The sequence below is a fragment of the Mustelus asterias genome, chromosome 13 (genome assembly GCF_964213995.1).
Source record: "Mustelus asterias chromosome 13, sMusAst1.hap1.1, whole genome shotgun sequence".
Lineage (NCBI taxonomy): Eukaryota > Metazoa > Chordata > Chondrichthyes > Carcharhiniformes > Triakidae > Mustelus > Mustelus asterias.
The window spans coordinates 93,767,406-93,794,152 of NC_135813.1; the positions used below are offsets into that span (position 1 = coordinate 93,767,406).

The window sequence follows — 26,747 nt, forward strand, 5'->3', positions numbered from 1 at the left end:
GCCCTCTGATTGGCTCGCCCGCTCAGCGGCCCTCCGCCATTGGCTGAGAGGCGGGTTAACGTTGACTGGCTGGACGTGGATTTGATTGACGGGGCGATTTGTGTTTTGATTGGTGCTGGTGACGGGGATGCTGGCACTCCATTGGCTGGTGGGTGCGAGTCCCGCCTCTTCGGACGCCGTCTCGAGCGGAAGGTAACAGCGTCAACAGTCAGAGCCGGCGGGCGGCCGGGGAGTGAGGGGCGGAGGGTCTGTGCTTGGCGTGTTCATCAATGTAAACAAGAGGACATCTCCACTGCTGCCTCATCCCTCTTCAATCAGAAGTAGCACAAAATAGATTAAGCTGCAGAAAATGCTGGAAGCACGCAGCAGCATTTGAATCTTCCAGGTAATGGACCCTTCTTCCTCTGAACTAACATCTAGCCAGCAGAGTGGAATGTGGTCGGGATATGAGGAGGTAGAAGGACAAGTTGGAGGATGCATCAGGGGAACAAGAACAATAACGTAAGCCGTTAAAGGTGCTACCAGTGGGGGAGCGCACAGGCCTTTTTGAGTCAGAAATCGCCATGAGCACTAAGCAAGGCATCCATCCCACTGAGGGGGTGCTGCACTGCCAGTGGTGCTGTCTCGCAGGTGCAATGTTAAATCTGCCTCCCTGGACATAAAAGATCCCAAGGCACTACTTTGAACAAGAGCAGGGGAGTTGTACTTCATAAATCCAAATTACTGCGGATGCTGGAATCTGAAACTAAAAGAGAAAATGCTGGAAAATCTCAGCAGGTCTGGCAGCATCTGTAAGGAGAGAAACGAGCTGACATTTCGAGTCCAGGTGACCCTTTGGCTGGAATGTTATCGGCATGCCTGCCCTGATTCCGGGGCGGACAAGGCTTGGAAAACGACATTCTCGGGCAGACGTGCCGGTAAAATTCCGCCCTTTAACAAAGCCAGGTGACGGCTCAGTGGTTAGCACTGCTACGGGGAATTGGTTAACATTCCTAAGGGGAGTTGTTCTTGGTGTGCTGACTAATATTTATCCTTCAACCGACATCACTAAATAGATTATCTTTTATCACATTTCTGTTTGTGGGAACTTGCTGTGTGTAGGTTGATTCTATGCTCCATACGTTTCAACAGTGACTACACTTCCAACAATTCTTCATCAGATGTCTAGCGCTTTGGGACGTCCCAAAAGTTGCTATATTGATGCAAGTCTGCCTTTTTTGGTGTCCTACATAGCACCCCAATGGGATTTCCATTACCATACGTGCGATAGTTCATGAGGAATGTGATGTACAAACATACAAATTAAGAGCAGGAGCAGGTCACTCAGCCCCTCAAACTTGCTCTGCCATTCAATAAAACCATGGCTGATCTGATTGCAGCCTCAATTCCACATTCCCACTTACCCTGATAACCTTTCATTGTGAGCTTTGGCATTCGTTTAATGTTCTGTATATATTGTTCTCATAGAAATCATAGAATTTCTAGGATCATTCAATTGCTGAAAACGTCTGTAATAATTTTATTGTGTGAATTATAGAATCCTACAGTGAAGAAGGAAATCATTTGGCCCATCGAGTCTGCACCGACCACAATCCCACCCAGGCCCTATTCCCATAACGCCTAGCTAGGCCCCCTGACACTAAGGGGCAATTCAGCATTGCCAATCCACCTAACCCGCACATCTTTGGACTGTAGGAAGAAACCGGAGCACCCGGAGGAAACACGCAGATGCGGGGAGAATGTGCAGACTCTGCACAGACAGTGACCCAAACTGGGAATCGAACCTGGGTCCCTGGCGCTGTGAGGCAGCAGTGCTAACCACCATGCCGCCCCTTTTAACTTTGACTTTCTGATTTAAATAAATGATCCTAACCAAGAAATTAATGAGCTGAAATTTTTATTAAGTTAAAATGTATCTCTTTTAGGACACAACTTCGGGATGGCAGACAAAACATTTATTATATCTGCTCCAGGGAAGGTGATTTTGCATGGAGAACATGCTGTGGTCCATGGAAAGGTAAATCATAATTTAAGGAAGACTTGTCTTTATATTTCTACATCACAGAATCACAACATTATTACAGCACAGAGGGAGGCCATCTGAACCAATGTGTCTGCACTGTTTCTCCAAATGAGCAATTCCCCCAGTGCCATTCTCCTGCTTTTTTTCTTGTAGCTCTGCACATTCTTCTTTTTCAAGTTTTTCAAGTCAAATTCCCTTTTGAATGCTTTGATTGAACCTGCCTCCACCACACTGTCCGGTATTCCGAACCCAAATCACCTGCTGTGTGAAAAAGGTTTTTTTGGTATTGCTTTTGCTTCTTTTACCAATTATTTTAAATCTGTGCCCCAACTCCCGCCTCCCCCGTACCCAATCCTTTCATGAATGGAAACAATTTCCCCATCTACTCTGTCCAAACCGGATTTTGAATACCTCTGTCGATACCCTCTCAGCTTTCTCTTGTCAAAGGAAAACAGTCCTAACTCCTCCAGTCTATCTTCATAACTAAAATTCCTCAACTTGGGAACCATTCTCTTGAATTTCTTCTGCATTCTCTCCAATGCCTTCGCATACTTTCTAAAGTGTGGTGCGCAGAACTGGCCGCAATACTCCAACTAAGGCTAAACCCGTGTCTTATGCAAGTTCAACATAATCTCCTCGATCCTGTACCCTATGCCCCAAAGAATAAAGCCTAGGATACTGTATACTTTGTTAACCACTCTCTTAATCTTTCCTACAACCTTCAATGACTTGTGCACATATACACCCAGGTCCCTCTGCTCCTGCATCTGTTTTAGAATTATACCCTTTATTGGGTATATTAGATATCTCCCATGTCCTTCCTACCAAAATGAATCACCTCACATTTTTCCACATTGAATTTCATCCACCATCCATCTGCCCATTCTACCAACTTGACCATGTCCCTTTGAAGTTCTGTATTCTCCTCAACAGTTTACAGTGTCTTCCAAGTTTTGTATCATCTGCAAATTTTGAAATTGTGCCCTTTACACTAAGGTATGGATCATTAATATATGTCAGGAAAAACAAGGTCGGGATGGCGACCTCCTCGTGAACCTGCTCCTGGGCCTGGCGAAACGTACCATTTACAGGTCCAGGCAGCGGGCGATCAAGGGGGCCGTCCATCCTGACTCTGCCCCTCTACCGCAGTTATATTCGCGGCCAGGTGTCCCTGGAGAGGGAGCATGTGGTGTCCACGGGCGCAGTTGACGCCTTCCGCGCCCGTTGGGCACCGCAGGAGTTGGGGTGCGTTATCGACCCTAATAATCACATTATGATTTGATGTTCTTAAGTTTCCTTTGTACTTTGATTTTTGTTCGGGCTGTTCCCCCTCCTTTTGGGGAGCTGTCCCTTTTACTTTGTCCTGATTTAATTTGAGTTTGTTTATTTGGTTTGACCTTAAAAGAGGCCAACGCCATTACTAACCTCCTCCAGCCTGAGAAACATTCATTAACCCATTTCCTGTCACTCAGCCGTTTTCCTATCCATGTTATTACTGTCTGTTTTATCCCATGAGCTATAACTTTTTTCACAAGTCTGTTGTGTGGCACTGTATCAAATAACTTTTGGAAGTTCACCTACAGTATTGCCCTCATCAACCTGCTCTGTTACCTTTTCAAAAAACTCCAGAAAGTTAGTTAAACATGATGCTGTGTTAAGAAACCCATGCTGACTTTTCTTAATTAACCCACATTTGTCCATGTGACTATTAATTTTGGCATGAATTATTGTTTCTCAATGTTTCCCCACCACTGAAGTTAAGCTGACTGCTGGGTAGTTGCTGGGCTTGTCTTTATATGTTTGAATAAGGGTATGATGTTTGCAGTTCTCCAGTCCTCTGGCACCTACCCTGAGTCTAAAGAAGATTGAAAAATTGTGGAGAGTGCTTTCACAATTTTCACCTTCACTTCTCTAAGTATCCTTAGATATCTCATCTGTTCTGATGCCTTATCAACTTGAAGTATAGATAGCCTATCGAATTTCTCGTCATCAATTGTAAGCCCATCTATTGTCTGAATTACCTCATTTTTCACCATGGCCTGAGTTGCATCTTCTTCCTTGGTAAAAATAGATGCAAAGTATGCATTTTATACCTCCTCTATGCCCCCGTGTCCATCTGTAAATCTCCTTTTTGGTCGCTAATTGACCCTACATAGTTTCCAAATAGGATAGGATGCGCATTCTTGATGTCAGAGCAGCCCTGTTTTCTCTATTAGTTAATTAACTTACTGCTACTAATTAATTCTACTCCTCATAAATCTTTAGCAATACTAATGAACATTACTACATGTAAATTATAGAAATTTTAATTCCTACTAATACTTAATAAACATTACTAGTAGTAATAAGCCCGATTTTTAAAAAGCCACAGTTTATGCTGTAGTTTAGATCAGAAATACTCACCAGGCTATCGTCACCTGAGCCCTATGATTTCAGACCTTGATTTTTTTTTTCTGAATCTGGGCTCTTGACTGGAAACTGCCTGGCACTGCTCGGACTGAGTTCCCACCTTCCCACTCCATGCTCTTTGTAGCTCTGCTACCCTCGCTCTCTCTTGCTGCTCGCACTGAGCTCATGGCAAGAAGACATGAAAGAGAGAGAGGCTCTGTAAAAAGCAACCTATTTGATTAGGTTCGATTCCAAGGCACTGAGCTCATCAAATAAGTGCTTTCTGACATCTGGCCTGATATTGCCTATCACAAAACTGAACCTGTGTCCTTTGGCCTTTTCTGTAGCATATCTAAAACTGTTTCTTTGTGCAGTAATTGTGAGGCTTAATTTGGACTGTGTTGAGTACATTACAAACTTGCAGGCTCTACCTCCTTGTCCAGCATCATCTTCATGATGGTGAGAATCAACGCCCGAAATGCAGGGCTCCTCTAACCCTGGCATTGGTTTGCACGGGACTAATCTTGTCTCCAGGCTAAATTCAACAAACTTCCTGCAAAGTCACCATTGAGATACTTATTTTCAAATTGTTCCTCATAGCTTGATCCTCTAACAACAGGGATCGGCCTCATTGTCGACATCTGCACTGTCCATGTCCTGAGTGGTCTTTATGATGGGAAGTGACCAAATCCTGTGTGTGATACACCAGGAATGAGTTCCAGAGATTTAAATTTGACAAAATATCCTGATTTGTATTGTTCATTGGGTAGTTTCCCACATTGCCGGGTAGGTGCCAGTATTATAGCTGTACTGGAACAGCTTGGCTAGGGGAGCGGCAAGTTCTGGAGCACCAGCCTTCAGTACGATTGCCGGAATCTTGTCAGGGCCCATTGCCTTTGCAGTAACCAGTGCCTTCAGCTATTTCTTAACATCATATGGAGTGAATCGAATTGACTGAAGACTGGCAACTGTGATGCTGGGGACCTCCGGAGATTGAACATTACATACCCTAGGGACACCCTACATTATGCTTTCTATCCCGCATACCAGTGTAACCGTTCTGACTAACCTCCAATTTGACCTTTCATTTAATTAATTGGTTGATTAATGTAGTTTTGCATAAAATGTCCTAGAGGCAGTTTAAATGCTAATTTCTGAACATCTAGCAAATCACTTGTCTGACTTGTAATCACTCCCTGTATTTGATTTTTATTAATGACCTACACAGTGTTATTGGAAGGGTAATTTTTTTGTAATTTTCCTTTTCTTGTCCCTTTCACAAAATGGATGTTATGGCACATGTCAATCAGCATCTAAAAATTAAATGCTTTTGTTCGGTATTGTTATAGTAGCAGAGGGAGAGAGCTGACTTTCTTCTACGTGTGACGAGCTTGCAGAGATGTATTTCTTTTTCAATTCTAAGGTACTCACACTAACTATTTTTGTGATTATAGGTGGCTCTGGCAGTCAGCTTAAACTTAAAAACATATCTCCGGGTACAACCATGTTCTGATCAAAAAGTACAATTAAACTTACCAAATATTAACGTCCATCTTAGCTGGAAACATGCTGCCCTCCAGTTCCTGCAATCAGCAATTGATGGTAAGATATAGCCAAATGAATCGAATTGTAATGAATAAAGGGCGTTGCACCTAAAGTAAAGTTTATTTAATAGTCACAAGTAGGCTTACATTAACACTGCAATTAAGTTATTGTGAAAATCCCCTAGTCATCACTGTTCAGGTACACTGAGGGAGAATTTAGCATGGCCAGTGCACCTAACCAGCACATTTTCTGGATTGTGGGAGGAAACCAGAGCACCCAGAGGAAACCCACGCAGACACGGAGAGAACGTGCACACTCCACACAGACAGTAACCCAAGCAGGGAATCAAACCCAGGTCCCTGGCGCTGTGAGGCAGCAGTGCTAATCACTGTGCTACTGAGCCACGCACAAGTTACTTGAGGGGAGGGGCAGAGACATTAATTCATAAGGACATGAGTTTGCAAGGTGGTACAGCCCATAGGAACACCATGCTAGGAGACAGCGTCTATAGACCAGTGGGAACCAAATCTCTGCCAGGCTGTTGTGTCAAGGTACACAAGTAGAGGCCTGATTTTTGTGGGTAGGAACTATCCTGGAAGAGATTCTTGTTTATTCTCTAGTAGTCAGATCAAAGCAACATTGACAACAAATTGGATGCAGTGAATCAGGAATTAATTGTGATGAAATGTAGGGTGGAAATCAGGTGCTTATTACACACCATGGGTTGGTTTGTCACTTGACCTGTTTCCAACTGTCCAGTGACCCAAATATGGTCCTAACGACTGCATTCCAGTCACCTTGATTAGATCATGCATTGGAATTCCCCTCTCAGGCAGGGTCCCGTTGTCCAAGTGGTAACTGATGGTTTGCTTCCGCCCAGGTGATTGGACGCTTTGCTAGTGGGTTAGGAGATGACCTTCATTTATCACTTTTTCAAGAAACTTGGCCCTAGTGCGGCTTTACAGATGGGTTGTGTCTCCTTCAATAGTTTTGAAATGTAGAAGATATAGTGATGCAAGTGTGCAGCCATCTTTGACTATGATCCCAGTTCAATGGAATGTGGCTTTAACCTTTTTTTAAAAAAAATCAACTAGGCGTTTCCAGCCAGTAAATTCAAAAATCATTTTTTGTTACAAAGCAGTTTCACAACATATATAAAACATATATCCATATAGTTCTCCTTTTTGATCTGAGCCTGCAGACATTCAACAGATGGACTCCCATTGATCCATTCGTCTAATTCAGGATAGATACGCAAGCTGGATTAATGGCACAAAAAGAGAAGCAGCGACAGGCGAAAGGGTTCAGCTAATGAACCTGATTACATGGAGTACCCTGAAAAAGGAATTCGATATACAGTGGGCGTACCTTTCTCTTGAAACCCGTCACTTAATGACTTAGATTTCTTTTTACATACTTAGATTTGTTAGTAGTTAGGTTTGGAGACTCAAACTTGGCAACAATTCTACGTTTTCCAACACTCTTTTAAAAAAGAATTCTGAGCAACTATTAGCAGCAAAAGGACTTGTGGGATATTTTCCTGGGGTTACCAGTCCAAGGGGAAAATATTGCTGCTGGTTATTTATCAAATATAACATGTACTGACACTTTCACACACATTCGTGACATGTCTACCTACTGGAACTGGTTTAGACCAGCAAGTTTGACAAAGCTTGAACTTGGTCAGATTGCTATCCTGTTTATTAAGCATCTGAGACATTTTTCTACATTAAAGGTGCTATGTAAATGAAACGAATTGCCAATTTTTTCAATTATTTTGTACATGTAAATCTTATATGTTAAGTAATTGAATACATGTTGCCAGTGTAAGAGAGGTCAGTTGTGGAAAAATGATTATTTGGGATATATACCTCTGGTATGGACTCTGCTACAGTTAGCATTCGACAATATTTCTCTCATCAAAAATGTGTCGATAATTGTTCAGTCAAGGGATCAGGATGTTGTTTGTTGCTTCTGGCGTTCCTTTCTCTAAAAGAAAAGTAGTGGTGCCACAGAGTAGTTTGTGTTGACGGACTGACTTCCTGTTGCCCCTACTAATGAAGTTTGTTGTCCACTTTTTCTTTTAGTAGTTGATGTGCTGAATCCAAAGACTGCAAGCCAGGAACAGGTGGATCAAGTGAGACGGTTTGCAGGAATTCCAGAAGGTTCCACAGATGCAGTGAGCCTCAGTATCCTCTGCTTCCTTTACCTGTATGGAGCTATCTCCACCAGCTATGGGTAATGGATTTTTGTACACCATGAATTCACTGCAGTATGAAAGACATGATTCAACATAGTGCCAGTTTTGATTATGGAAGGCAGCAGAATGATGTCAGTATTACAGCTGTTTAGGCTGTTTATTTAGGTTGCAGTATATTAGAAATGTATAATAAATACATTTTCACTGGGAGGGAGTTTGAGTGGATAGAATTGTAGCCTAAAGATAAAAGATTGGATGAGAACATAGATCAACATCATAAAGATAAAAATTCACATAAGTACTCAGAATGGAAAAGATTACAGAAGTAACAATAAAATATCTTGCAAAAACAAGCAGGAGTAATGATTAGTAATGGGGTAACCAAAATACGGGTTCAGATACTGATAGTTAATTATAACATTCAAGAAGTCAACACACCACCACTCACCTAGTCAGGTGATGGCAAGCTGTTCAATTTGGGAAAACTGCACACCAAGACCAAATTGCATAAAGTCCTAGTCCATGAGTTACTGTTTGCTGCTGGCACCGCACTGGGATGTTCCATCCTGAAGTTCACTTGCAACAACTTGTAGATCGATTCTCCAGGACTGCAAGGAGTTTGGACTGACTGTCAGTGTCAGGATGAACAAAGTTATGGGCAGATACATAAAGACTCCACCTTCCATCAGCACTGACAGCCCAGCTCTGGGGGTTGCCGACTGTTTCACGTACAGGTGGCACAGTGGTTAGCACTGCTGCCTTACAGCTCCAGGGACCTGGGTTCGATTCCCAGCTTGGGTCACTGTGAAGTTTGCGCGTTATCCCCGTGTCTGCGTGGGTTTCCTCCGGGTGCTCCAGTTTCCTTCCACAGTCCAGAGAAGTGCGGGTTAGGTGGATTGGCTATGCTAAATTGTCCCTTAGTGTCAGGGGGACTAGCTAGGATAAATGCATGGGGATAGGGGCTGGGTGGGATTGTGATAGGTGCAGACTCGATGGGCCGAATGTCCTCCTTCTGCACTGTAGGATTCTATGTACTTTGGATCAATAATTATGAGCAACCTGTCCCTTGATGCTGAAATCAGCAACAAGATCGCCAAGGCCACAACTGTCATGTCAAAGTTGAGAAGGCGGATGTGGATCAACAGCAAACTAACTGAAAATATGAAGCTCTGTGTGGACTATGTGTGTGTTGGCATCCTTTACAGTAGCAAGGCGTGAACAGCTTCCACCTCCGCTGCCTGAGTCGAATATTGGGGATCTGACAGAAGAGATTGGAGAACATGGAAGTAAACCAGCATGTTTTTCCCCTCGAATCAGTGGTGACTCCGTTGGTTGAATCATGTGATCCAAATGGATGACGGCCGCATTCCCAAAGGCATGCTCTGTGATGTGCTTGCTATCAGTGTAAGACCAACAGGTCACCCATGTCTACGATCCAATGATATCTGCAAGTGAAACTTCGAATACACGGTGATTGAAGTTGATACAAAGGAAGTCCTTGCTGCTGACCAGAGAGCCTAGAGTGAGGCAGTCAGGAAGAGCAGGGAAGAAGGTAGAACATGAAGGAAACTACCACATGGCAGATAAGAGAGTCCGTTGGAAGGAGAAAAACATTAGTCAACCTTGGACCAGTGCTGGTCAGCTGTGGAAGAGAATTCCACTCATGAGTCCGCCTCTATAGCCACAACAATGTTTCACCCAGAAGTTATGTACACACTCGGACACAGTCCATTGTCTCCTGGGATGGATGGATGGCTACTAATGTGTTTAGAAATATTAGGGAAGAAAGAATAGGTGGTGGGGTAAATGTGTTAGTCGGAAACAGCAAAAATAGTAGCAAGAAAAGACACAACTAGAAAATGGATAGAAACAGCACTTTGTACAGTACTTTTTTCCTGCTTCAAGGCAACATGAGGGTCATTTACAGTTTTTGCATGGAAACAAATGAGAAACAGTAGAAACCTGATATTGGGAAAAGATGCAACTTCTAAGACTAACCTTTATTCCTGTAGCAATCAAAACTCCTAAAATGGTACTGTGCTGATCTTGTTTATTTTAAATTGCAGGCAGATGCCGAGTATAGACATTCTGGTTTGGTCTGAACTTCCAATAGGAGCTGGCCTGGGATCTAGTGCTGCGTACTCTGTGTGTCTGGCAGCAGCTCTTTTATCAGCCACTGGGGCCATTACTTGTCCTGTTCCACAGGAGAAAGATACCACCAGGCAAGCAAAGATACCCTGAGGTTTTACAGCCTATCCTGTGATCATATTACTCTAATGATTTAGGCTTGCAAATTTATCTCGCCAAAGAGGGGGAAAAGAATTACTGACGGCCAGAGTCGATGTGGGTTCTTGAGCACATCTCTCTGTGCGCGAGATCATCAGTGTGGGCTCAAGATCCAGCGAAACCCAGAAATCACAAACGAGGTAGCGATTTCCAATTTTCACTGTCCCTTGCTGGCGATGTAATCAGGTTCACGCCCATACTGTAGGGATTCTATAGCAGAAAACTTTATTCCTGATTGGGAGTCAAACCTGGGCATGTTGGTGAAATTGTGGAATCTGAGCTATAGATCACCAAGGAAACTTTTAATCAGAGTAAATTAATCTCCTTGGTAAGAAGTGTGCATTTCCCCCATTAAGGAGCTTGATCATATTTGTATTCATGTTTGTATTCGTTGGAATTTAGAAGGCTGAGGGGGGATCTTATAGAGACCTATAAGATAATGAAGGGGCTGGATAGGGTAGAGATGGAGAGATTCTTTCCACTTAGAAAGGAAACTAGAACTAGAGGGCACAGCCTCAAAATAAAGGGGGGTCAGTTTAGGACAGAGTAGAGGGGGAACTTCTTCTCTCAGAGGGTGGTGAATCTCTGGAATTCTCTGCCCACTGAAGTGGTGAAGGCTACCTCGTTGAATATGTTTAAATCACGGATAGATGGATTCCTGATCGGTAAGGGAATTAGGGGTTATAGGGATCAGGCGGGTAAGTGGAACTGATCCACTTCAGATCAGCCATGATCTTATTGAATGGCAGGGCAGGCTTGAGGGGCTAGATGGCCTACTCCTGCTCCTATTTCTTATGTTCTTATATCATAGAAAAGGTATAAATTGCAACTGATGCCATCGGGTGAGATTTCAGTAGGATTAGGAAAGTGTAGAATCTGATGAATTGTATTGTAAATGCTGGACACAAGGGAGTAGAAATAAGAAAAATAACCATTAAGCACAGTTCAGTATGGCAAAGCTCTGGTAGTGTTTCATTAGATTTAAATTCTGTTCCTCTTGACCAGAGTTTTGATTAAGTTATTTTTCCGTCTTTACCCACAACTAGATGGAGTGAGGATGAACTGGAACTGATTAACAAGTGGGCCTTTCAAGGAGAGAAGCTAATCCATGGAAACCCATCTGGTGTGGATAATGCTGTGGGAACATGGGGTAACATTTATTTATATTGAAATCAAAACATTTTACCAGTGTCTAGAGGTTATGGCTGTCATTTCACAAATGCTGTTGTAATTTGCCTCGATAAAGTACCATCAATAGCATCCAACAAAATGAAGGATATGAATTCCACCATTCCAAATACCAGCAATTTAAATTTACAGGGGTCCTGAATGATGTAGTCAGAAGCAACACAAAACCAGTGTTTTTATCTCCATTCGATCAGGCAACAGACAGCACATTAAGAAAACTATATGAAGAGCAACAATACCCAACATCACAAATACTGTTCCTTTGTTTCCTGGCAATATATATAGTCAACTACTTTAAATCAGCATGAACATGCTCTTATGTGCACATTATGATGCACTCCTACCCAAGGAAGCACCATCAGGGATACATATCTTGCAGGAAATCTCTACAAACATCTAACATTTTTGTGCCACAGTCTCTATACTCGCGTCAATGAGACTTGATTTAATAATGAAACTGTTCGGGGCAGCACTGTGTATCAAAACACCACCATATTGTGTGAAAAGATGTAGATCTAATAATTTGGTTTACCCGGTTACAACTTGAGTCATGGTTTGCAAGGGTGGCACGGTGGCACAGTGGTTAGCACTCCTGCCTCACAGCTCCAGGGACCCGAGTTCAATTCCAGCCTCGGGTCACTGTTTGTGTGGAGTTTGCACATTCTTCCCGTGTCTGCGTGGCTTTCCTCCGGGTGCTCCGGTTTCCTCCCACAGTCCAAAGATGTGCGGATTAGGTTGATTGGCCAAGCTAAATTGACCCTAGTGTCAGGGGGATTAGCAGGGTTATGGGAATAGGGCCTGGGTGGGATTGTGGTCGGTGCAGACTCGATGGGCTGAGTGGCCTCCTTCTGCACTGTAGAGATTCTATGGATTCCAAGGAAGACATCAATGCTGCATCTGTATCTTTTTGTTGGGAATAGGAGGATTAGATATCCCTGATGTCTGACCTGGTCAGCAACCTGAGCAATTGGCAATTGGAGTGAAAGGACCTGATTAGGAGGAAATCTGAAGATTTGTAATCCTGCATTGAAGAGTAAATATTCCCTATCATACAAACATGTTATAATTGAAACAAGTAATTCAAAACATAAAATACTGCATAACCCTTCAGGGTGATCATGTTGAAAGAATTGCTGGCAATTCAATTCCTCTACACCAACAACTGCAAAGATATAAAGATTAATTAGCCTCCAGTTCTCAATGTTATTTAGTGTCTGCATATATCTATGTTGTTTCACCTTTTACACTGTCAGGCTCAGCAATTGCTTCAGTCAGCAATCACTTCCCTCAGCAACTTGCCTCTTGAGAAAGAGTGCAGCTTCCAAATACCATGCGTTATTGAATCTTTCCCACATGCGCCTTGCCTCGCCTCTGCTTACAAGACAAGACCTCTGTCCATAATTCTGAAAGATTTTGTTTTGATAGCTTCAATTCAGTGTAGAACTTGTTGCTGCATAGTGTAGTTGAGGAGAATAGCATAAGCTAGATAAGCACATGAGGGAGAAGGAAAGGAAGGATATGTTGATAGTTGGATGGGGAGAGGACTTGTGTGGAGCATGTGATCTAATGGACCTTTTGGGCCTATTGGCCTGTTTCTGTGCTGTAACTTATATTTTTTTAAATAACGAGATAATTTTCTGGGAATTACTAACTTATATATTTAAATAGTTGCATGAATACTTTAAGAGCTGATCACACGCTTTAATGGTGATGTCATTAAGGTGTTGCACAGGCTGCTGTTTTAGTTTCTTTGTCCTCTGCACAGGCAACAGCCCCATCAATAAATCTGTTGCTGTTAGTTTGAATCTACATGTGAAAACCACATTTTCTTTGTGTTTAAAACCAATAACCCCTAACTTAGTTAGGACAGTACACTGATGGTAGAAAGGGTTAATGAGTAGCTTGTTGTAAAAGAGTGATCTCTGATTTGGACCCTGTGGAATCCCACAGTGCTCAATCATACCACCAGGTGGCGCGCTTACAGCAGCAGTTTGGATTTCTCACTTGTCTCTTATTTCTCTGCCGATACGAAACACAAGTCTTGCTGGCATTATCTAATGAGAGAGAACAAAGAATAAATTAAATGTGTGGTGACTTTCTAATCTGTCAAGAAAATAACATGGTGATGTGATGTACTCACCTTAAAATCGACTTTGGTGGGGGAGGGGGGGTGGCGTGGCACGAGAGGGTGCTTTGAGGGCACATGGGCAAGGCTTGGGAACCATGTGTGGTTTAGAACTGAAGGTGGGACATCAATACTTAATGAATCAAGGAGTCCTCCAGTAGGGGTTATGATCAAGCCAAGATCTCTAGCCGATATTTTTCTTTTGTACCACACAGTCACCGAATAGTAACCCGTCTCTATTGCCAACATGGGTGAATTTGGTAACTGAGTACAAACTAGGGATCACATTTCGGACTTGTCTTGTCTGCATAGCTCATCCATTGGCTGATCAATTGAGACTTTTAATGAAATTCTGTTGTAAGTAGATATATTTACCCCAGAGGTACGAGAAGCTCAGAGCACAGTAGCACAGTGGTTAGCACTGCTGCTTCACAGCTCCAGGGACCTGGGTTCGATTCCCGGCTTGGGTCACTGTCTGTGTGGAGTTTGCACATTCTCCTCGTGTCTGCGTGGGTTTCCTCCGGGTGCTCCGGTTTCCTCCCACAGTCCAAAGATGGGCGGGTTAGGTTGATTGGCCGTGCTAAAATTGCCCCTTAGTGTCCTGGGACGCGTAGATTAGTGGGTAAAATATGTAGGGATATGGGGGTAGGGCCTGGGTGGGATTGTGGTCGGTGCAGACTCGATGGGCCGAATGGCATCTTTCTGTACTGTAGGGTTTCTATGATTTCTATGAAGAACCCAAGATCTATGTTTTTTAATATGTCAATAAAATGTTTCCAATTTTAAATGTTCTTTTTTTTCTGCTTTTAGGGGGAATGTTGAGATATCACGCAGGTAAAATTGTCCCTTTGTCCAGGTACCTATTTTCACTTATTTGACTTATTGACCAACTCTGGCAATGTTATAGCTCCTTTCTAAAATAGAAACATAAAGACTAGAAGCAGGAGGAGGACATTCGGCCCTTCGAACCTGCTCCGCCATTCATTTTGATCACGGCTGATCATCAAATTCAATATCCTGATCCCCCCCTTCCCCCTGTGGCACAACTTTTAATAAATTCGTAGTACCCTTCAAAAATAAACTACTCAATAATTAATGCTATTAAATTAAATATTATGAACCATTGAATATTTCAATATAATGAAGGCTGTTTATTTGCTAATTTATCAAATTCCAATCCAAAAGATAAATGTTCTTTTTTTTTAAAATGAGGGACATTGAAACTGGAGAATTTCCCAGTTTTGGCGTGAATTATTTTTGTTTGATGTTCCAGTAATTTAATCCCATTTACTCCATATTCTGTAAAAAAAAGTCATCAGATCATGTCCTTTTACTTTGAAACAGTTAAAGTGCAACATTCTGATTTGTATTTTTACTAAGTTTTCATATTTATGATCATCTTGTACACTTGCTCCCCCCCCACCCCCCCTTCTCAAAATTAGTCCCTCTCTCCACTCAGTGCAGTTTTACAGCCAAGGCTTGGTGCTGCTGAGCCAACTAGAGGGAGATCTACAGGGGCTGGGCCAGAGTGATTATTTAAATTACTCCTCTAAGATTGCAGTTTTTGTTTTGGCAAAAGTATACTTTATTCGTAAAATATGTGAAAGAACATTACAAACATTCGATGTGTCCATCTCACAAAGTGCAATAATATTATGGGTGGCACAGTGGTTAGCACTGTTGCTTCACAGCACCAGGGACTCTGGTTCGATTCCAGCCTTGGGTCACTGTGTGGAGTTTGCGCGTTCTCCCGGTGTCTGCGTGGGTTTCCTCCCACAGTCCAAAGATGTGCAGGTTAGGTTGACGGGCCATGCTAAATTGCTTGTTGGTGTCCCAAGATGTGTAGGTTAGGGTGATTAGCAGCATAAAGACATAGGGTTACGGGGAGAGGACCTGGGTAAGATCCTCTGTTGAAAAGTCGGTGCAGACTCAGTGGGCCGAATGGCCTTCTCCTGTCGGGATTCTATGAATATTCAGGTTCTCCACATACATCCTGTTGTACTCTGAGGGGTTTCAATATAGTCTGATCAACAGCTGTAAAGGCACATCCTAAAGGCCACGAAAGAGCACTTGTGAAATATCATGTAGTCAATCCAAATGTAGGGAACATCTCTTTGCCGTTTGTTGTGTGGCAATATTTGCTGCATGCCAGCTTAATTGTACTTAACAAGTCACATTGTAAGCAATCTGCTCCAGGTTAATTGCTTGTCTGTTTAAGCAAACAGCAGACTAGCCAGCCCACCCTATTTCAAATTGTTAAGCACCAGCTCTCCCTGTGCAGATAAAATTTTGTTTCAAGTGAACTATGTTAACAATAGATGAAGATATTTTTCTCCAAATCTTTCCTTTGGAATACCGGAACGACACGGGGAACAGGGTGAATGGATGCAGAATCCAAGTTGAGCTTGGTCCCTGCTTTGGGCATTATCTTTTAAGCTAAAAAGCATTGAATTGAATATAACTTTTAAATTAAATTTGGTCTACTTTTTCATCCTGGTTGACCAGTGGCTGGTCTGTTCCTCCTTGAGGAGGAATGTTGGCTCGTTTGGGGAAATGGACTGAGTGGCATGAAGATGTTTATATTTGTTCTTGTTATTTGGTAATTGCTCCAGGATTCTAACCATCATTAAGAGATAACCTGTTTGCTAATTGCACATGGTGCTATCATAAAAGAGTATTTTTGAAGTGGGAGAACCTCCGCCGTATAGTGACAGGCCCCTGCTCCAACTTAGTCAGTGACCCAAAATATTATAATATCATTTCAGAAAACAACTTTCTAAATCAAAAAATACAGCAAAATACAATAACTACAGAAATATTGATACAGATGATCTTCCTTCATTTCCTCCTCCAGTCCTCTGGAAGATCCTTTGGGGTCCTTGGCTTGGACCCCAGTTTGAAAAGCTATACCATAGAGTTTGGTTACTTTCAATTCATGACAGTGTAGTTAGATAGTTATAGACGGGGATTCATTGTTTACGAAAAGTGGCATATATAGAAAGCAGGGTAATTTTGTATTTAATTAAACAAATTATTTTCCCATCTTTCTATTAAAGTAAATATGGATTTAAAAGCCTATGTTTTGACAATTTGTCATTGTTTGTCATTTATATTAATGACTTAGATGAGAATATAGGAGGCATAGTTAGTAAGTTTGCAGATGACACCAAGATTGTGGACAGTGAAGAAGGTTATCTAGGATTGCAACGGGATCTTGATCAATTGGGCCAGTGGACTGACGAATGGCAGATGGAGTTTAATTTAGATAAATGCTAGGTGATGCATTTTGGTAGATTGAACCAGGGCAGGACTTACTCAGTTAATGGTAGGACATTGGGAAGAGTTACAGAGCAAAGGGATCTAGGAGTACATGCTCATAGCTCCTTGAAAGTGGAGTCACAGGTGGACAGAGTGGTGAAGAAGGCATTCAGCATGCTTGGTTTCATTGGTCAGAACATTGAATACAGGAGTTGGGACGTCTTGTTGAAGTTGTACAAGATATTGGTAAGGCCGCCCTTGGAATGCTGTGCACAGTTCTGGTCACCCTATTATAGAAAGGATATTATTAAACTAGAAAGAGTGCAGAAAAGATTTACTAGTATGCTACCGGGACTTGATGGTTTGAGTTATAAGGAGAAGCTGAATAGACTGGGACTTTTTTTCTCTCGAGCTTAGAAGGCTGAGGGGTGATCTTATAGAGGTCTATAAAATAATGAGGGGCACAGATCAGCTAGATAGTCAATATCTTTTCCCAAAGGTAGGGGAGTCTAAAACTAGAGGGCATAGGTTTAAGGCGAGAGGGGAGAGATACAGAAGTGTCCAGAGGGGCAATTTTTTCACACAGGGTGGTGAGTGTCTGGAACAAGCTGTCAGAGGTAGTAGTAGAGGCGGGTACAATTTTGTCTTTTAAGAAGCATTTAGACAGTTACATGGGTAAGATGGGTATAGAGGGATATGGGCCAAATGCGGGCAATTGGGACTAGCTTAGGGGTTTAAAAAAAAAAAGGCGGCATGGACAAGTTAGGCCGAAGGGCCTGTTTCCATGCTGTAAACCTCTGGCTATGAATTTAAGAAGAGTTACAGCATACAAATGTAAACATGCCAGTGTGCCATGAGTTGATGTAATTGTAAGTGAAACAGAAGTCTGCACTGTTTCTAGTACAGTAAGAAGTCTCACAACACCAGGTTAAAGTCCAACAGGTTTATTTGGCAGCAAAAGCCACTAGCTTTCGGAGCGCTGCCCCTTCGTCAGGTAAGTGGCAGTTCTGTTCACAGAACTCCCACTTACCTGACGAAGGGGCAGCGCTCCGAAAGCTAGTGGCTTTTGCTACCAAATAAACCTGTTGGACTTTAACCTGGTGTTGTGAGACTTCTTACTGTGTTTACCCCAGTCCAACGCCGGCATCTCCACATCTGTTTCTAGTATACAGCAGCTCAGTAAGCTTCAGCTCAGAGTGGTACAGATGCAATTCGATCTTTGTATGCTATTGGCTTCTTAAAGGGAATATCACATGTTGAACAAAGTGTTTCCTTTGTTTAGCAATGTAGACAGAATAAAGAGTGAGTGCAGTCAGGAAAATGCATTTAAGTATTTGTTTACTCATTTTTTTCTTGCTCTCTTTGTTTGAGTGTCCCCACCCTCCGGATACTTCTTACTAACACAAAGGTGCCAAGAAGTACGAAAGTGTTAGTAGCAGGAGTCAAAGATAAACTTAATAAGGTGAGTTTTTAAAAAATGATTCCTATCAGCAGAATTGAATTGTCTCTTGTGTTCAGATAATTGAGTTTGAAGAATTCCTTACCTAGTATTTTTATTCTGTTCAATATTGATGTCCTTGACATTTTATCTAGATTTTTCCTGGTGTTAATGACAGAAATTTTGACAGTCTCGAACAACTGTGAGCATGGTTTCCCGTTACAGAACTGCCGCATACTTCGGCACTTGTAGACACCAAGGTGAAGTCACAACATTGCAGGTGTAAGAAATAGAAAAATGTCAAGAGTGCAGTGAAGGACAGTCTTGAAGTTGAGGCTGAAGCATATTGTTGGTACAGAATAAGGAAATTTTATTCTGTTTTTGCTATATAGGGGAGGCGGTGGCGTAGTGGTATTGTCACTGGACTAGTAATCCATGAACCCAGCATAACACTGGGGACCCAGGTTCGAATCCCAAAAGATAAAACTCAATAAAAATGTGACATTAATAGTCTACTGATGACCATGAAACCATTGTTGATTGTCACAAAAACCAATCTGGTTCACTAATGTCCTTTAGGGAAGGAAATCTGTCATCCTTACCTGGTCTGGCCTACATGTGAGTCCAAACCCACAGTAATGTGGTTGACTTTCAAATGCAACCCCCTCAGTTCAGGGGCAATTAGGGATGGGCAGCACATGCCCAAATCCTGTGAATTAATGAATTTTTAAAAATGATCTTAGCTTGATCCTGAACACTAAGTACTTGGAATGGAATATGTTCTATTCTTTAGTGCTATATGGAAGGCCAAGCCAGGCATAGCTAAGAATGAGGAACCAACTAAGGTTTGTTTAATACCAAACGCAGCTGGCTATACTCGCAGCTAAGTAGATCAGAGCTATGTTTGATCGCTACCACATCTAGTCAAGAATGGTGATAGACAGTCAAACTAACAGGAGCTAGAGGCATAATGAACATCCTCATCCTCATCCTCAACAATTCCATCACTGAATTCTGCATAGTCAACATCCTGAGGGTCACCATGGTCCAGAGATTTAACTGGACTGACTGCTGATTTCTGTTGAGTAAAAGTATTGAGGAGTTTGGAACAAAGGTAGGTTAATGAAGCAAGAGGTACAAGTGAAGCAGGATCTAATTGAATGGTGGATCAGGCTTGAGATGAATTACTTATTCCTGTTTCTATATGAACAATATGGTGACAAGAGCAGTTACAGTCTGGGTATTCTGGTGAATCGCTTACCTCCCCCTTAGAGCATCTCCACCGTCAACTCAGAGTGCAGCTGCAACATCACTGGAAACTTGACATCATCCAAGATAAAACAGTCTACTTGAGCAATAACCACTACTGTCCTCCACAAGAGCTCTGTGTCTACGGTATGACTTCTAGTATCTGCAGGATGCACCACGGGACGTTATCAAGCATAATTCAATAGCAACTCGCTGCCCCATGATCTCTGTCACCTAAAAGGACAAGAGTAACAAGGTTCTGGGATCGCCAGAATTCTACCAATAGCAGACCACCCCAATTTGGATGTGTCACTCTCTAAAGATGGCTGGGTTAAGATACTGGAATTCCCTAAGAGCAACATTGTGGAAGCATCATGAATACAAATGCTTCATTAGGTCAATGTGAAGATCCATCATCTTGTCAAAGCAACAAGGGATGGACAATCATTGATGGTAAACAAACCAGGAGCATCATGGACGAAAACAGAGTACGAATAAGTGGGTCAATTCTCAGGTTGGCAAGCTGTGTGACCACTGCAAGGATCAGTGCTTAGGGCCCCAGCTATTCATATTCATATTCTCTATCAATGATTTGGATGTGAGACCAAATGTAATATTACCAAGTTTGCTGATGACAAAAAACTTGGTGGGAATCTTGGTGGGGATTTAGATAGGCTAAGTAACTGGGCAAGAACATGGCAGATAGAGTATAATGTTGAAAATTTTGAATTTTCCATTTTGTTAAGATAAACAAGAAGTGGGCTTTTCCTAAATGGTGAGAGATTGGGAAGTGTCAATGACCTGGGTGTCCTTGTTCATGAGTTACTGAAAGCTTAACACATAGGTGCAGCAAGCAACTAGGAATGCAAGTGATATGTTGGCCTTTATTGCAAGGTGATTTGAGTACAGGAGCTGCAGTTATATAGAGCCTTGGTGAGATGCTACATGGAGCATCGTGTATAGGTTTGGTCTCCTTCCCTCAGGAAGAATATACTTGTCATTAAGGGTATACAACAAAGGTTCACCAAGCTGATCCCTGGGATGGTGGGATTGTCCACTGAGGAGTGATTGAGGATACTGGATCTGTATTCTCTAAAGTTTAGAATGAAAAGCAATCTCATTGAACTCTACCAAATTATCACAGGACTATATGGGGGTCTAGAACCAGGGACACAGTCTCAGAATAGGGAGCAGGCCACTTAAGACTCTTGAGATGAGAAGTTTTCTCACTCGGAGGGTGGTGAATCTTTGAAATCCTCTATCCCAAAGGAGTGCAGAGGCTCAGTCTATTGAATATGTTCAAGACTGAGATCCGTAGATTTCTAAAGATATCAAGGGATGGTGCAGGAAAATGGTGTTGAGGAGGTAGATGACCAGCCATGATCTAGTTGAATGGTGGAGCTGCTGGATGGGCTGAATGGCCTACTACTATTTCCTATGTTCATGTATAACTTCTCCAGGCTCTACACTTCAAGAGCAGATTTTTGCAAACATTAATGTACCTCGCATTGATGAGCACAAAACACATTTTTGAAAAAGGAAAACACTTGGTGGCTGCCCTGAAGAAAATTTATCTTGCATGTTGAAAATTTATGGGTGATCTGTGGTGTACTTGCCTATTCTTCCAGCCATTTGTCATATAAAAGAGAATAGTGAATAAAATGAATTAATTTTCTTTTCCTCCTTTAGCTGCCAAGCGTAATAAAACCTGTCTTGGATTCAATAGATGCTATTTCGTGTGAATGTGAGCGTGTTTTGGCTGCAATAGCATCTGGCATTGCTGTAGACGAACACTACAGACTCCTGGAGGTAACTGTTCCCGTTACACTTTGCTGCATTCGTGCAGAATCTGGTCAAATTATAACTTAAGCATTGCAGATGATGACTCTTGGATTGTGCTGGAAGAAACAACCATATGTTGTATGTTTGGTAACTTGCACCTGCTTGCGTGAAAATCAACACTAAACCGTGCTGGGGTAGCTTTGGAGTTTTGGTGCCATATTTTATGACAGCCCCTCTGTCACTGCTGAGAATGACATCTCAAAGCTCTACACTAGAGCTCTGAGCATGAGAACTGAGAGAACAACTCTATGTTTAAAAAATGGATTTTTGTAATGATTTATTGGATGGAAGTCCTGCCCTTGGCTCAGAACACCTGCTCATAATGTTATTGGAGTGGATTATATGAAAGGTATCGAAAAAGATTGTGAATGTTTTTTCATTTATAGGAAAGGGTTTATATATTTTCACTTTGCAGCTGTTGATAAAGTTAGGAATATAAAAGGAGCCAAAACGGTTTAATACAGTTGACGTAGGTTATCAGGGATGAACAAAATTTGCTTTAAGGGATGGCACAGTGGTTAGCACTGCTGCCTCACAGCACCAGGGATCCAGGTTCAATTCCCACCTTGTCTGTGTGGAGTTTTCAAATTCTCCCAGTGTCTGCATGGGTTTCCTCCCACAGTCCAAAGATGTGCAGGATAGGTTGATTGGCCATGCTAAATTGCTCCGGTGTCCCAAGATGCCGAGGTTAGGGGGATTAGCAGGGTAAATCTGTGAGGTTACGGGGATAGGGCCTGGGTAAGATGCTGTATCGGAGAGAGTTGGTGCAGACCCGATGGGCCAACTGGCCTGTTTCTGCATTGTAAGGATTCTCTTCTATAAGAAACAATTGAATGCAAATCTGCAAAGGGAATGAAGTGCAAAGCAAAAAGGGTGTGACATTGAGAACTGAAGGGGAGGGACATGGTTGGTAGGTCCAGAGGCCACTTCTTAATGACAGACTTTTGTTACTTTGCTCTGCCTCTTGGCATTGGTTTCTCCTGAAATGCAAGTCCAAATGATCCAAGGTTTTCAGTTAACCTGATCAAGTCAGCATTTTCCCTGTCGCAGTTAATCTTGGCCTCGTTCAACTTTTCTGGAGAGTAATAGGAGCGAGCAATCCTGCCTGACTTCAATCACTCCCCAGAACAAAGATTACTGAAGGTGTTTGTGGCAGCTTTGTAACTACCAACAACTGAAATCCTGCACAGGGCCGGAAGTGAACTTGCATTTGCGTATCTGTGAGGCTCAGCCGCATGTTGCCTTTATCGCCTGAGTCATTAGCACAGCTCATTGTTGTGCAGTTTAGGATTAGAATAAACTTCATCCCACCTGTTCAGTGGTGATTTTTTCCTCTTACCAATCTTATTTTCCGTGCTGATTTCAGGAACTTATTGACATCAACCAGCATCATCTTAATGTCATTGGAGTGGGTCATTCATCACTGGACAGGTTGTGTCAGGTAACTGCAACATATGGTCTGCACAGCAAGCTAACTGGAGCAGGAGGTGGTGGATGTGGCTTAACACTGCTTAGGCCAGGTATAACGAGTGCTCATTTTGTTGATTAACTTTAATGATTTAAATGTTTTCAATTCCAGCAAATGTTTGCACTAAAATTAATTACTGGTTCAAAGTCTTGTAACAAACTGAAAATGCTTCACCTTAAGTCTACTAAAGGGACAGAAAAATACGCAGCTACGTGCGAATGGGAAGGGTTTTACACATCTTCGATCTACTTGATTTCTTTTGAACCCTAGTGATTGAACTGTGCCCTTGGCCCACCACCTGGGTTTCTTGACAATTGGGGTTAAGTTCTGGTGTGTTTTTGTGCTCAGTTAGACTTGGTATCTAAATGTAGAAATTATAACAATAAATATACATTTGTATAGCGCCTTCCACATCAGGGTGCCCCATTGCAACTTACATCGAAGGTGAGGATGTTAACATTCAGCCATGGTTAACACTGCGCTGATGATGTCCTCCAGAAACAGCCTGGCATTGCATTAGACACTAACATTTCTCTTCAATAATTAATGCTTCATTACATAGTCCCAATCACAGGGAGGTTCTTCCTAACTACAAACATTTGTATGCTTTAGGTATGAATTGTCTAATTAGAGATTGATGTCTCTAATGATTTTAAAATTACAGAATGTAGCCCATTCAGCAATAATGAATTTATACAGCTCATTGACATGTCCCCGTGTGCTTTCTGCAGCAAATTATATTTGGAGTTGTGCATCCGTCCAAGCGATAACTTCCCAATTCCCGGTCATCATAGTATTAGGGGTGAAGCGCCTCAAGTTTATTTCTTGTGTTCAGAATTGATTGCCTGGAAACTTATTTTGCACCGAGCAGGATCTTAGAAATCTTAGATATCCTACAGCACAGAAAGAGGCCATTCGGCCCATCGAGTCTGCAATCCCCATATCCCTACATATTTACCCACTAATCCCTCTAACCTACGCATACCAGGACACTAAGGGCAATTTAAGCATGGCGAATCAACCTAACCCGCACATCTTTGGACTGTGGGAGGAAACCGGAGCATCCGGAGGAAACCCACGCAGACACGAGGAGAATGTGCAAACTCCACACAGACAGTGACCCAAGCCGGGAATCGAACCCAGGTCCCTGGAGCTGTGAAGCAGCAGTGCTAACCACTGTGCTATTGTGCCGCCCACGATGTATATGCAGTATCAGAATCTGGCCACCAGATGTCAGTGCCATGCATTTAATTGCAAGACCGGCCTAACAATCCATCAGTCGGTCAGCTTGGCACCAATGAACCTGCCTCTGGGTGAGCTGGCTTCATTTTGTTATGGAGCAGGCTGCACCAGTCCCCCTGCTGTTAGCTCTTCCCTGTCTTCTTTTTGCAGGAGTGAAGGACTCGTAAAAATTGAGCAGTTTCCACAGGGAAGAGAAAAGATTTAATTGCCATCAATTGAGATAATCACATACCCAAGAAGCTTCAGTCCCCTATTTAGTTCTCACACTTTCAAAGATATTGTTCTGATATTGCATCAGCACCTATTAAGCTCAGTAACTTTTAGTAAGTAGTGCAGAAACTTACACAATCCGTTAACTGAACTTTGAAGTCGCAGAAAAAAAGCACCATTTCTCAGATATTGTTTTGAGTTGAGGGTGATTATTCTCTGGGGTTTAGTCAATATATATTGGTATGATGTTCTCAATTAAATTGATACCTGCCTCATTCACTCAACCACTTATAGCGAATGCTGATCCATCATTCCTGTCACAATTTCTTGCTGCAGTGTGACCACTTTGCCTTGCTTGTTTTCTGCTTTTACACGTATATGTAATCGCCATTCCTGTGGTCACTGCAGCCAAGAATTCTCCACCACTGCTGACAAAGTGAGGAGTGATTAATTGAGTGCATTTCGATTAGCCTCAGTCACGTTTGGTGTATGTAGTGTTCTGTAGTTTGGGAGACTGCCATTTCTCATTTCCATTTTGTCTACCAACCGTGATCCAAGTGCAAATCGAGCTGCATTTCTCAAAATCAAAATATGTTTTTTAAGTTTCTGCTCCACCTCATTTGCATATTTTCCGATGCTAATTTCCCCCCATGAACCTGCACGGTCGGGCAGTTCTTTAGAAAGTATTTTTAGTTTTTTTAAAGTCTTGATATATTTGAAGAATGGAAACTGATTGTGATGTTAGTGCAGCCGAAAACGGGTTTATCATAAACAGGAAATCTTAATAAATGTGAATGATCAGATTCTTTGGGCGGCCCGGTGGCACAGCGGTTAGCACTGCTGCCTCACAGTGCCAGGGGCACAGGTTTGATTCCCGGCTTGGGTCACTGTCTGTGCGGAGTTTGCACATTCTCCCAGTTCTGCGTGGGTTTCCTCCGGGTGCTCTGGTTTCCTCCCACAGTCCAAAAGACGTGCTGGTTAGGGTGCAATGGCCATGCTAAATTCTCCCTCAGTGTACCCGAACAGGTGCCGGAGTGTGGTGACTAGGGGATTTTCACAGTAACTTCATCGCAGTGTTAACGTAAGCCTACTTGTGACTAATAAATAAACTTTAAAAACTCTTTAGAACTGGAAATAACTTTGAGACTGGTGAATTATTCTAAATAGCTTTTGCATTTCTTTTGATTTTAAAGTTTAATTTTATGAACCTGTTTGAATGCTCATGAACAGGAGCAGCAAGGTGAATAATTTGATTCACGGGATAACCTGTTTTGGGAGTGAGGCTGGCTTCCAATGCGACATTTAAAAAATAACTAATGCAAATGGTCACACAAACTCAGATTTGCACTGGATGTAATGTGTGCGTTGGATTTGCACTGGAGCTAATGTGTACTTTAAATTCCTTTATCTTTTGCACTGGTCCAGCACAGCTGAGCACCTCCACCTCAGTGTGTTCAGTCTACACAAATACTTGTACCTGTTTAACCATCCCCCCCCCCCCCCCCCCCATGGTGTTACATGGCATGTGCTGTGGGTATTGGAGTTGAAAGCTTTAGCGAATCACATCATGAGATTTATATTGTGCTCCCATTTCAGTTTGGTCATTCCTGTTAATTTTGTATTTCAGATACAAGCCCTTCTATGGTGGAAGCATCTAAACGGGCTCTGAAAGACTTAGGGTACGATTGCTGGGAAACAGCTATTGGTGGCTCGGGTGTGTCTCTGCACTCACCATCCTCCTTGCACAAGGACATATTTCAGCTTCTGTGTGCTGTGAAGAATTGCCAGTGAAGAGTTTTGGGGAGACTACTTACTGCTGTGCTGATCACTTGTACACACGCTTGTGTACTCGACGGGTTGTGTCAATGTGGCCGGGATTTGATCACTAATTCTTCACTTCCTCACCTCCCTCCTGTACCCCGTGGAGAGCTCAGCCCAGTAGCAACGACTGTCTTTTACCTCTGTACATGTAACATTGTAGAATCGCTTCTCAATGCAAAGGACTGCTTATTTCCAACAGAGTGGCCGATTGAAGCGTGGTGCCTTTAAGAGGAAGCATTAACGCAGGGGGGAGACTATTTCAAAGTGCTGTACTTGGCTGGAAAATGCCGCAGTGGACGTACATTGCACACCAGATGCACTCTGTAATGGTTGACTTTTTGACTTCAACAATAAACTGGTTATTAAAGTGTTTTTGTGACTTCTCTTGAAACAATGTATTGGAGAAGAGTGTTCTAGTGAGAGTTTACTGGGGAAAGGTGACAAATGTGTGCGAGTCAGATTTGA

At 42.5% G+C, this 26,747-nt stretch overlaps 1 protein-coding gene across 2 annotated transcripts; it reads left to right on the plus strand.

The window, feature by feature from the left end:
• Window positions 1–165: 165 nt before the first annotated feature.
• Window positions 166–26,654, plus strand: mvk (mevalonate kinase). 2 transcript variants are annotated; one of them, XM_078227280.1, is made up of 11 exons: window positions 166–385; window positions 1,926–2,017; window positions 5,866–6,013; window positions 8,044–8,194; window positions 10,223–10,378; window positions 11,489–11,592; window positions 14,566–14,611; window positions 18,385–18,475; window positions 21,389–21,508; window positions 22,908–23,061; window positions 26,089–26,654. In XM_078227280.1, exons 2-11 carry the CDS (start codon window positions 1,940–1,942, stop codon window positions 26,250–26,252), a joined length of 1,212 nt encoding a protein of 403 aa, XP_078083406.1. In that variant the 5' UTR covers window positions 166–385; window positions 1,926–1,939; the 3' UTR covers window positions 26,253–26,654. The 2 variants fall into 2 exon arrangements, with proteins under 2 accessions (XP_078083406.1, XP_078083407.1); XM_078227281.1 differs by having other exon boundaries at window positions 22,908–22,982.
• Window positions 26,655–26,747: the final 93 nt, after the last annotated feature.

What these genes read in the sequence shown, in the direction of transcription:
- mvk (XM_078227280.1), top strand. Translation starts at nt 1,940, where the DNA reads ATGGCAGACAAAACATTTATTATATCTGCTCCAGGGAAGGTGATTTTG. An exon ending in TCAAAGATAAACTTAATAAG is followed by an intron (nt 18,476 to 21,388) that starts GTGAGTTTTTAA and finishes TTCCTCCTTTAG; the next exon opens with CTGCCAAGCGTAATAAAACC. An exon ending in AACACTACAGACTCCTGGAG is followed by an intron (nt 21,509 to 22,907) that starts GTAACTGTTCCC and finishes TGCTGATTTCAG; the next exon opens with GAACTTATTGACATCAACCA.